At 38.5% G+C, this 11,927-nt stretch overlaps 2 protein-coding genes across 4 annotated transcripts; one reads left to right on the plus strand and one right to left on the minus strand.

Annotated features, from left to right (window-relative positions):
* Positions 1-290: 290 nt before the first annotated feature.
* Positions 291-1,011, plus strand: LOC122650412 (fasciclin-like arabinogalactan protein 7). Its single transcript, XM_043843830.1, has one exon. It carries the CDS (start codon positions 291-293, stop codon positions 972-974), a length of 684 nt encoding a protein of 227 aa, XP_043699765.1. The 3' UTR covers positions 975-1,011.
* Positions 1,012-1,436: 425 nt separating this feature from the next.
* LOC122650075 (vicilin-like seed storage protein At2g28490) lies at positions 1,437-3,576 on the minus strand. Of its 3 annotated transcripts, XM_043843371.1 has the most exons (7): positions 3,514-3,576; positions 3,181-3,381; positions 2,913-3,094; positions 2,692-2,772; positions 2,149-2,583; positions 1,650-2,043; positions 1,437-1,604 (listed from the first exon to the last, which is right to left on the minus strand). In XM_043843371.1, exons 2-7 carry the CDS (start codon positions 3,362-3,364, stop codon positions 1,468-1,470), a joined length of 1,413 nt encoding a protein of 470 aa, XP_043699306.1. In that variant the 5' UTR covers positions 3,365-3,381; positions 3,514-3,576; the 3' UTR covers positions 1,437-1,467. The 3 variants fall into 3 exon arrangements, with proteins under 3 accessions (XP_043699306.1, XP_043699305.1, XP_043699307.1); XM_043843370.1 differs by lacking the exon at positions 3,514-3,576 and having other exon boundaries at positions 3,181-3,450; XM_043843372.1 differs by lacking the exon at positions 3,514-3,576 and having other exon boundaries at positions 1,437-1,602; positions 1,643-2,043; positions 3,181-3,448.
* Between the last annotated feature and the right edge of the window lie 8,351 nt (positions 3,577-11,927).

The raw sequence follows: 11,927 nt of genomic DNA on the forward strand, positions 1-11,927 counted from the left end.
GGACCAAGATACCCTTCATCTTATCAGAGTTATCGGATCTCATTTCTAATAAGATTCTCCCATCACACGGCATAAAGAAGCACACCGATTTGAGGATTGAGGGGTGTGATTAAACGTACATAAAAGGGCAGCGATGTCACTTCATTTCATGTGAGGAGGAAACACAGTTAAGTAGTCTCTGCAACTTTTCGTCTCCCAAATTCTTTCCTTCCCGCTCAGAAAGAAACCAAGCAAATAGTTCTCTCTCTCTCTCACAATCAAGCTCTGCAACTTCTGTTTGTTTCTGAAAAATGGAAAACAATATTTACCTCGTCTTCCTCCTCATCTCCGTTCTAGCTCTCCCTCTTGTCACTGCAACACCCACCATGTCTCCACCAGTCCCACCTGAAATGTCGGTGGAACAGCTTCATAATATCATTGAGGCTCTTATAGGAGCAAACGATTTCAGAAGCTGGGCCGATGTGCTCTCTGTTTCAGATCCATCAACCTTCCCCATGACTGCAACCTTCTTCATCCCCACCGACGATGCCAATGAACGTTTCTCCAGTTCACTCACTCGTGACTTCGATCCATCAATTATCCTCTACCATATAGTCCCTCAAGAATTCACCTTTTCTGATCTTCAGAAGTTACCAATTGGTTCTCGACTCACTACTCTGCTCCAGGACAAATCGATTCTTGTGACTAACAATGCTGGTTCGAATTTCACCATTGATGACTGCTTGATCACTCATCCTGACGTGATCATTAATGGCGCATTCTCTGTTCACGGAATTGGGTCGATCCTCAACTACACCACTTACGCTGCTGAGCCACTCCACCAGTCGCCTGTGTCCTCTGACATTCCGGGAGGGTTTTCTCCGCCGACCGGAGAGAGTGTAGGTCGTCGTCACTCCGATGCACCATGCTCTTGCGCGCAGTTTCCGATCATTCTTTCAGTTTTTTGCGCAATTTTCGCGTTCAAGATCCATTAGGAATCTCTTTGTACGTTGATGGCTTGATTGGGCTTTAGCGCAGCTAAAGAATTGAATCAGATTAATATCTTCATTGGTTCAATGGTATATCTTGGCATTCTTTAGTTCTGAAACCCTCGTGATCTTGAGAGAGGTTTGTAAATGGTTTTTCTTTTTCCCTTTCAATGGAGTTACTCTTTGTATCGATATTTTGTCTGTTTTTTTGAATTGTGGAATGGATAGTGTTCTTCATTGGTTGGACAAAAAATTAGAAAATTGAGAGAAGCCAAAACCAAATTCCTCTAAATCATGATTCAAGGAAGAAGACAAGACTTATGATTCAAGGAAGAAGATACACTTACAAGAGTAAGTGGAAGAAAAAACCAGAAAAAAGGGAGAAAAAAACACAGAACACGAGAAGATCTCTCTTTATCCCTCTTTACAATGGAGGAGTATAAGACGCTGGAAGAAGACACAGTTTGCCTTGCATATTGCGTCTTCACCAACTCCTTACCTAATCAAACCCCATTACCATATGGTCCTCAAAGCTCCTGATGAACGAACCTAGTCCCCCATTCGCTACATCATGATGACGCTCCTTCTCTTTCTTCTTATGCTGCTGCTCCTTCTTCTCTTCCTTTTGCTGCTGCTGCTCCTTCTTCTCTTCCCCTTTTTTTGGCTTCTCCTGCTGATGCTCCTCCTCCTCTGGTTTCAACGATGGTACGGTGGGGAGAATGACGGATTCATTCTGTGCGTCCAGGAATTTGTTGAATCTCTTTTCATCCAAACCGAATGCAGTGGCCAGCTCAGGACCCCTCATTGTATGGAGAATTGAGTTCGCACCTAGCAGGAACTGGGGATAGTTCTTCTTGGCCGAAGTAGTGAACCCAAAGAATTCCATTGGCGCTCCTCGAGAAGCTATTTGGCAGAAGGGAAAGTACCTTGGCACCACGAACACGTCTCCTTCCCGCACCTTTGCGTTCATGGCTGAGCTCCCGTTCGGAAACACCACCTGCACAGACCCTTCTCCACTCAACACGATCCCGTACTCTATCGCTCTTGGGTTCATATGTGGCGCCATCATCGACCCCTGAATTCAATTCATTCAAATAAAAAGCATTAGATCAAAATCCCAGAACTGATTCAATCTTCAATTTCATACGATTGCAAGCAGATTAATTAATTGATGAAATACCGCAGTGAGGTTGACAAGATAAACGCCGATGTTGTAGCGTTTGAGAGGTGGATAATCGTGTTTGTTCACTGCAAGACTCCATCCATAACTATTCTGGAAATCAGGGCTCCTGTCGAAAAGGTTGTACGAGTCGAATGATCGTCCAATGGTTTTCGTTTTCTTTTCCTCATCTTTGTTCAGGTCATTTCCTATCACGGATTTCAAGAGCTTCCTCCATGACCAAGTCCTCTGTTTTTCTTCTTGTTTTTCTTGTGCTGGCTCTTTGTCCTCTTCTTCTTCTTCATCTACTTCCATACCCATTAAACCTTCTAACCTCTCCCGTTGCTTCAATTGCATGAAGGAGGCCCATTTGCCTGGCGTATGCGCATCAGGTACATAAAGTATAGGTCCTTCGTTCTGCCTCATCAACAAATCGTCCAATTCACTCCCAGAGATCTGCGAAAAATGAAAACCATCAACTTAATTAGTGTTTTCTGTGTTTAATTTCCATTCCTACTCGTAGTATTTAGGATGATTGGTTAACAAATGTCTTGGAAAGCTTACATTCAATGCAGTCCTGAGGATTTTGCGGTCAAACCCGGCGAGCACGGATGGGGGATAAGTTCCTCCACCGATGAAGAACGTCTGCAAGAGGGAGGATGTGAGGAAAAAATTTAAAATGAACTGCCAAGAAAAGATTTTTGCTTTGCCATTCATGGCGGTTTATCTACGTGGTAGATTTGGTGAAAAAGAAGGAAGATTAGATCAGTAAGAAATGGCAGAACCTCGAAGGGACCTCGTCCAATGCTAACGGATGTATCGATGCTGCAAATAATCTGGAGTCTCTGACCCTCGCCTGTGTTCAACATGTAGAAGGCTGAACCAGCTGGGATTGCATAAATATCTCCCATCTTCAATTGCTTCTCCACCAAGCTATCTTTATGTATCAACCCGATCTTCACCTCCCCTGCATCAAACCCAAGTTGCAGAAATTAACAAATGTTCGAGAGAGAGAGAGAGAGAGAGAGAGAGAGAGAAAGAGAAAAGTGGTACCTCTGCGAACAAAGATGATCAAGTTGGAATCGATGTATTGAGGGATGAGAAGAGCTTTTGGTTCCATATTGATGAAACCAATGTGAATTGGGTTCTCCATACCCTTCATTCTTAAGCCTTTCACAACTCTCATCTCCCCTGCTTCTGTCTTTATCATCTGTATCGAGCGATGCAACAAGAACATATCCTCTGTGTCCCCTCCCTCTTCTCTCCTTCCCCTGCCTCCCCTGCCTCCCCTGTCCCCCCTGTCCCATTCTTCTTCTTCTCCTTCTCCTCTCTCTTCTCTTCTTCCCCTGCCTCCCCTGTCCCATTCTTCTTCTTCTCCTTCCCGTCTCTCTTCTCTCCTTCCCCGACCTCCCCTGTCCCATTCTTTTCCTTCTCCTTCCCCTCTCTCTTCTCTCCTTCCCCGACCTCTCCTGTCCCATCCTTCTTCTTCTTCATCATAATATCCCTTTGCTATAGGAACTGTGAAGAAGAAGATCACAAACAGAAACAGTAATAGAATGGCAGTGCCTTTGATCTTAGCCATTATGCTCTCTCTCTCTCTCTCTCTCTCCGCTATTTGGTTCTATCGATCACCAAAACAAAAGGCTTCTGGTGTGTTGTTGGGATGGTGAAAGAGAATGTGGGAGTGGAATTTATGGAGAAGAAGGTGGTGGTGAAGTGGTAGTGAGAACTGACACGTAACTTTCATGCAGGATGATGAGGGTTTGCTGTCGTTTTTCTGATCTTCTTCTGTCTGAGAGATCAAGACAGAGTCTAAAGTTGGAGAAATTTTATCGGTTTTGTGACGCAGCGAGCCCTCGGCGCTGTAGTGACGGAATTCTGTCACGTGGATGGGTGACACGATAGATCTTAACCGCTCATTTCGATCCATCGGGGTTCTCCATCCTTCTACGTAGGGTAGTTACGACTTACGATCAGCTTTTCTTGCCGGGGTGAAAGGGTTTTCATCTTTGTTCGATGGGAAGTTGGGTGAGGTCCGAGCGTTGGACGAGGTAGAGGCGCTAGGATGGGCTAGGCTGGGCCAAATTAGGCCTGAGCCAAGCTCAAGTATAAGCTTTACCCACATTTTGGGCCCGGAACTATACAGGACTAAGGTGATACGACCCTTTGATTGGATTCCTCACTTCTTCCATCATAAGGTTATGTTTGGATATTAAGAAAAGAAAAAACATAATGAGACAAAAATCTTGATGGTGCAATGATTGACTTATGAGTATTTCTTAGAGATGTCAATTTTGGATCAAAACCGACCCACCCAATAGCTTATTGGTTGGGATCTGGTTTGGTCCTAGGAACTGTTTGGAACCGAAAGAAATGTATAGACTTGAATTTGTCTTGCACCAATATTTCTACTTTAAAATGTTAAAAGATGATCCTTGTTATTTTCTCATACTGTTAAAGTGACTATTATTATACAGCTGTTGTCCAAGTGTTATTAGAACATGACTCAAGACTAAGCAAGACACTTGGTCCCTCAAATTCTACCCCTTTCATATTTGCTGCACTTAGAGGACATACATCAATAGTTAATCAATTGCATTTGAAAGATGCTAGTCTGCTTGAGATTTTTTGTTCCAATGGGAAAAATGCTTTACATTTGGCTACTCGACAAGGGCATGTTGAAATCGTAAAAACATTAGACAAAGATCGACAGTTTGCACGGAGGACTGACAAGAAAAGATAGAAAACTTTGCACATGGCTGTAAAAGGGGTAAACTGTGAGGTGGTGAAACTACTTCTTAAAGCAGATGCACATAAAGACTACATTTACGTATGATAAAGCTCCTGTTTTCCTAGAGAAATTCCTATTGTTCTTGTTTTGGACTCTACATTATAATAATGTTTAGATCCGATTAGGTTTCGGAACCGGACCACCCAGTAATTAATGATTCTAGATTTCAAATTTGGAGTAGATGAATTTATTGGCCCGGATCTGGTCTTGACACCTTCGAGCCAGAACCACAAGAGTACCAGACCAATTGACACCCCTAGTGTCTCATTCTTCAAAATTCACTTGATATGGTGGGAAAATTTATGATTGCCAATTATTATTAGTATTAGTATTATTATTATTGGATGGGTATGCAAGCCAATTATTGATGGTGGGCTTGAGATTAGAGATACCTACGATAGTAATATGGTACTTTTTGGCTAGAACTTGGAGAATCATGATGCAAGAAAATCTTTTGAGCTATAAAATGATCAAGGCAAGCTATTGTTCCTTAAGTCTTCATGGAATTATATATAATACCAAACTTAAGGGTACTTAGTTTCGTAAGGACCTTATCCTAAAGCTCCTAAATTTATTAGAAACCATATATATATGGGTTAATTGGGAATGTAAATAATATTAGGAAGCTACCCGGATCCCATCCCCAAACAGCTTCTAAAGTGTTGTCAAGAAGCAAGTGTGCTATAGCAGCTTAATGGGGCTAAACTCTGAAAGGTTTTACTATTCCTCAAGTCATTTATTGTTTGTGTGGAAGTGTGCCTTGAGAGAGGAGTTCCAGTGAGTAATATCTTATCAAATTTATGGGGCGCTGTTCTCTGTGCCGCAGCGCTGGCTGTGCCCAGGCACATGGGGGTTGGCACAATGACTACCCTGCCCTCTGCACAAGTTGCCCATGTGCCTGGGCGCAGCCTGCGCTGCGGCACAGAGCACATTCTTCCCAAATTTATATGTAAGATGTGCCATCCACATCTTGTGTCAGTGTGTGTGAAGATGTGCCAGAAACTATTGAGCACATTTTGTTCCATTGTCAGTATGTGGACCCAATTGGTCAATCTCTAGTGTATGAATGTAGCACAGTTCTTCTACGACGCGCTACCCTGTCCTGTCTGTGCTGCACAAACACAGGGTCATATGCAATGATCGCCTTACCCCCGCTCAGATAAGGCGTTTGGACAAGAGTAAAGCGGTCAATATGCGCCGCCTTGTGTCTACGCAGCATGGCAGTACTGTTGAGTCTTCAACTTGATGCTAACATGTTGATCCTAGTGTATGTTGGAAGGTTTAATCCAAGATCTCAAGGCATTAAGTAGAGATAATTCATACCAAAGATTTGAATAAACCGATGTGAGACTATATAACTTTTAACATTTTAACATTTTAACACTCCCCTTCATGTATAGTTTCGGTATACTTGATCCTATATGTGGACAAGAAACTTAGGGAGGACAAACAAGGAATTTTAACTCTAATATCAAAGTAGAGGATCTAACCCAAAACCTTAAGGCCTTAAGTGGAGATAACTCCTCAGGTATACGAAGGCAGCACAGACCTAAACAAATAGATGTGATACTTCAACTTTATAACCCCCAACATTTCAACATAGTCGATGCCCTTGCGTGCGCTCGTATTGGCCCCCACACTGGTGCAAGAATATATTTTTTAACTTATTATTATTAAAATAAGAATGTCTTTCCTCAATCACCCAAATATCTTTCATATGATATCATTGTTGTCTTGTTGAGGTTTAAATTTTGTGAATGTATTATCCATATCATCATCTATCTATCTCATGAGTTTTAATCAAGACAAACCTTTTTTTTTTAAAGGTTTCTTTGAAAGCATGGTAAACAATAATTTTCTTTTTGTTTATTAATACATGAGAGAGAGACCACTACGACGCCAAAGTGCAGATTTCCACCAATGAGGGAGCGGCTGATCGATTTGTCTAATAGATAAACATTTAATGAGGAGAGAGACGGTGGGGTCTCTAAGTGAGATTTGCACACAGGTGCCGTGGGCTTCTTTTTTCCTTAATAAATATGAAGCCCCGATATGGGATAGCCAAGGCCCATATCGGCCTGGCCCAATGTCACATATATTGGGTGAGCTTCTAAGCGGCTTGTAGAAGTCAGCTTTTAGGGTTTATGTGGATTAAAAATTTCATGGTCAATCAAATTATTTGGTTTGGAATTTTTAGAATGGTAGCTTGCGAAGCTACCTCCATCTTGGCTTTTGGGTTTCTCCAACTTCTTACAGTAGAGATTTCAAACGAAATACTTATATTGGATTCATCATTTTTAACTCTAGAAGCAAAACTACTAAGCTTAATCAAACATGCACAATGATGATCATTTTCTTGTCAAATCAGCATTAAACATAAATGCTATTTTTTGCTTCTAATTTTCGGTATAGTCATTAGTTTTCATCCTCCAATTTGTTGGAAAAAGTATGATTTTTTTTCCCCCTTCAAAAGTGAAAATTAACTTGATTAATGATAATCAAGGCCAAATGTGTGACATGCTTCCTATCATAGTTTGAGATTTCGATCGAAACCATTGAATTCTCGCGACTTTTTCCCTAGTTTTGACAAAGGTTGAAACGAAATGCAATGTGATTCACCAGGCTTATAAAATTTCAATTGAGTTTTGGTGGTTTTGATAAGATTTAGGTGATATTTTGACTTTCGGTACTCTTACATACGAAATGATTAGTAACAGTGCTTAAAAATACATTATTTCTTTAAAATAATAAAAAAATTCTTTTGAATGAAATGGTTTGAAATTTGGAAGTCTTGTTGATTTCGCTAGTAAGAGGGTAAATTTTTCTTTTTAAAAAAAAAAACCTAAATTTGATATTCTTAGTGGAACAAGGTGTTGGGAATTACTGCAATGCATCTACAAGGACAATTTATCGGATGTGAACATAATTTGTACAAGATTTCAAGTTGAAGATATGCCCCTGTTTCTAATATTATTTTTTTTAGTAGGATAAATATTTTATGGTTGGCTTTCAATTTTTGTATGGTAGACACCATTGGTCGATCTATGACTTCCCTTAAAGTTTCGAGCCAATATGTCTATTAGATTACCATCGAAATGGCTAAAGAAAACATGCAACCGAAATGATATAGATTTCTAAAAATTGAAATCTCATCGAAACACAAAATATTTTAACTTCAACCAGAGTCGAAACCGAAATCTTTTTTTTTTTTTTGGTAGAAAGTGGAAACCAAAATCTCGAACTATGCTTTCTATAGATAATGTATTTAATCTCGTTAGATTAATTTATGAGGCCTGTACTTGTTTAAAAGAGAAAGGTAATGGATATTTGATGCATGGTGGTCCCATGGGGGTGCTTTCAACAAACACTTGATAACTATTGAATTGGAATAAATTCTGGTCCTTGCCTTTATATAAATATATGTAACCAAGAAGAAATAATGAGAAAAAAAAGAATAAATTGGTTTATAGAGGAAGGGCAAAAAATCTAGGGATTCTTGATGGGACAACAACCCCTTGGGAAAACTTATCATATCTTATTTAGGGTTTATGTATTGATGAAAGCTATGTTCTATCTTGGTTGATGGGGAATTACACAAATAAATTAAGAAAGGCCATTTTAAAACTTTGAATATTGGACTAGAGTTTGCTGTCAGGTTGCGTGGCCCCTACACTAGTGCGGGGTCAATGACAGCGCATAGAGGAATTAATATGAATTAAATTTTTTTAATGCTACCCCAAAGAAAGTATTCTTTAATTTTTTGTTTATGTAGACCAAGTTTATAAAAATAAAAAATATCATTTTTCCATAAGCAGATAATCATTATGTATTAAAAGCAAAAAGATTTTATGTGCCACTGCTAGGGTAGAGTATGCTAGCACCTCTCTGTTTCTTTCTCTCATCCTCGCGAAACGATCTTGCTGCCCACTAATGTATGATCTTGTGTTTGCCTCATCTCATTGGTGTGTTCTCTATACCGTTTGCTCAGAAAACCTTTCCCATATTAAAATATTGCTTCTGAATCAACAAGTTACACACAAAGTCTCTCTCTCTCTCTCTCTCTTGCAGGTATTCAAGATCCTAAGGTGATTTCATGTTTTGATTTGTTCTAACATGGTTAAATAAATGATCGAGTTTCCTTTCACTCATAGTGAAAAGAAAACCTCTTAATCTACAGGATTTGACTCTCTGAATACACTAAAAAATGATATTTTAAATCTTTGTAATTAGGGGATGAGACTTAATGATAACTTCACTACTCTAGAAGTCCAATATAATTCAATGATCTTTTGGATGAAGAAATTCTCTCTTCACTCTAGCAGTAAACTTTCTCCTCAAATAAGATAAGAGAATTTTGTAACAACTCTGATTGTTCCATCTTGGTCACTTGTGGAGTACTCTTATGGTTGAAATAGATCTATAGTTGCTAGGAAGATATTATTTTCCTAAGTCTTTTGTACAATTTACAATAAAAAATATAAAAATAGGAATAAAAAGGGGAAATAATTTAAGAAGACAACCTATAACAATTGGATGGTCCCATCATGTACTGTATTTTTTTTTTTTTTCCATTTTCTCAACTGGTTAGAATCATCCAACTATAAGTGGTTTTTAACTACTTTTTATCAACTTGATTTTGACACGTGGCATGTTCTTTTGATCCCAAAATTGATACGTGGATTGCAAAAGTGGACCCTACCTCCCAATGAAATTTGGACCCCAATAACCTGCCATGTGGCAAAGAAAATCATGTAAAGGCAATTTGACAAAGCTGCATCCACCTATCATTTCATGATTTTTGAATAACTAGTTGATCCAAATTGGGGAAAGGTTTTATTTTAAATTCTGAGACAGATTGCTTTTCAAGATTAACAAGATGATAAAATTTTTTATTTTATGAAAATAATACAATTCTCATGCATTTCGGAGTTCTGGTGAAGTGGAACTATGGATTATCAAACAGCTCCTCTCCAGGGAGTTCAAAGCCCAGGGAGTGCCCAGGGGGAATTCAAGGACTAGGCTGGGCTATGCTGCACACATCCCGATGCATGCCCAATTAGTCATTAGGATGTGTGCGACACAACCCAACTGTTGGATGCTCCCCTGGGCACTTCTTAGGCACTGGGTTCCCTAGAAAGGAGCTCAATCCACCTTCGTAAGATCGGAAGGTAGGAGTTTATCTTTTACGACAAACCTCCGAAATCCAAGTTGTTGCCACCACATTTGAGTTTTTTTTTTGGGAAAACGATCTGTGTCTAGGAGTGTGGCCTGCGTCAACACTCCCATGAGTCTATCTCTCTCCTCCCCATGTGAAAAGACACCCATACCCCCTTATTTTAAGAAGGAGAGAGAAAAACACATGGGAGTACTAGCGTAGACCACACTCTCGAAAACTACTTTCCTTTTGTTTTTTATGGAACCACCACATTTGAGTTGTAGCCTTGTAGGCCTTGTCGCAGTACTTTATTTTTACTGTTATAAGTTAAAACAGTGGCTTTTGTAGGAGTTTTTATTTCGTTAAAATCATTAAAATAGATTTAGGAAACAAATGGAGAGGAATAATTGGACCCAAAAAAAAAATTCTCTCAATAATTGTATAAACTGCAACTACATAATAATTAAAATAAAAGAGAAAATTATTCTACAACATTAATTAACTACCCATAAGTCCATAACAACAGAAAAATGATGATTACGATGAAGAAGGGAAAAGTAGGTTAAATGTAAGCGTTAAGGCTTAACAACTTTGATGCTGTTAGGTCACCAAAATAATTGGACCCCTCTTGTCTTGTCTCAATACACACACACACTCTCTCTCTCTCTCTCTCTCTATTACACTTGGCACAACATTATACTAATGGACACTTGGCCGTTGGTCACCTAGTTTGTTAAATCTTATAATTAAAGAAGGGGGAATAGAACAGTACCCGGTCATGCACCTTACATGGCAATCACGCCTAGACACATTATGGGAAAATGCATACTAATATGGATCGATCGACATGGCCAAACTGATACCATGTTTTGAAACTGGGCCAAACCGATGATTTTATCACCCCTAATTGAAAAGGATAAGATAGAAATTTCATTTAGAGAGTCCCTTTATAAAATTAACCGTTTATCGAAATTGAATCAAGCTCTTTTACATCGAAATCGTGAAATCATTTAATAAATGGTTCGATTTTTGTTTTAAAATTGAAACAATTTAATTAAATGGTTTAAATCAAATCGCATCGACTGTTTAAATCAAAACAAATATTAGTAATATATAATGACAATAATTAACTATTAATGGTAACAATAAATCATTAGTAAATATGTATTGTACAAATAAACAATTATTTAAATAAAACATATACGAATTCAATTCATATGTCTATTTCAATAAAAAATTAAAAGACATATAATGGGAAAAAAACATTTGAACAAAAAAATTGATAACCTTTTTTAAAACGTTTGAACCAAAACCGTTTATAAATTGTTTCGGTTTCAACATATGAAAAACCGTTTGATTAATGATTTGGTTTTGACTTTACCTGAAAAAATTGCATCGAACTGAAAAACCGAGCCGTTTAACACACTTAGTGATATCCGGCCAGTGCCATTGGAAACCCAACTCAATGCAGCCCAAAAAAAGGGAAGGTGGATCAGCTAGTTTCAAGGATTTTTTTTGTCTAGGTTTACCTGGTCCAACTATGCTCATTGATGCAACAAAGAGGAGACTAGGCTCTAAGGGTGTCAAAATCAAATCGAATCAAACTATTTAAATCGAAACCGTAAAACCGTTTAATAAATGGTTTGTTTATGATTTTAGAATTGAGACCATTTAATTAAAAGGTTTAAATCAAATTGGACCATTTAAATGAATAAACCGTTTTAACACTCTTAAATGTATATAAATGCATAAAAATCAAATGAAAATCATTTACTGAAATCAAGCCGAATCGTTTAAACTATAATCGTAAAATCGTTTAACAAATAGTTCGATTATAATTTCAAAATCGATTTA

Source organism: Telopea speciosissima, chromosome 2 (assembly GCF_018873765.1).
Source record: "Telopea speciosissima isolate NSW1024214 ecotype Mountain lineage chromosome 2, Tspe_v1, whole genome shotgun sequence".
Lineage (NCBI taxonomy): Eukaryota > Viridiplantae > Streptophyta > Magnoliopsida > Proteales > Proteaceae > Telopea > Telopea speciosissima.

Bases quoted from the DNA above. Each gene is read 5' to 3' on its own strand.
- LOC122650412 (XM_043843830.1), top strand. From the start codon at position 291: ATGGAAAACAATATTTACCTCGTCTTCCTCCTCATCTCCGTTCTAGCT.
- LOC122650075 (XM_043843371.1), bottom strand. From the start codon at position 3,364: ATGTTCTTGTTGCATCGCTCGATACAGATGATAAAGACAGAAGCAGGG. The intron at 2,584-2,691 runs GTAAGCTTTCCA...CATTTTTCGCAG, and splicing joins TCCTCAGGACTGCATTGAAT to ATCTCTGGGAGTGAATTGGA. The intron at 2,044-2,148 runs GTATTTCATCAA...AATTGAATTCAG, and splicing joins ATCTTGTCAACCTCACTGCG to GGGTCGATGATGGCGCCACA.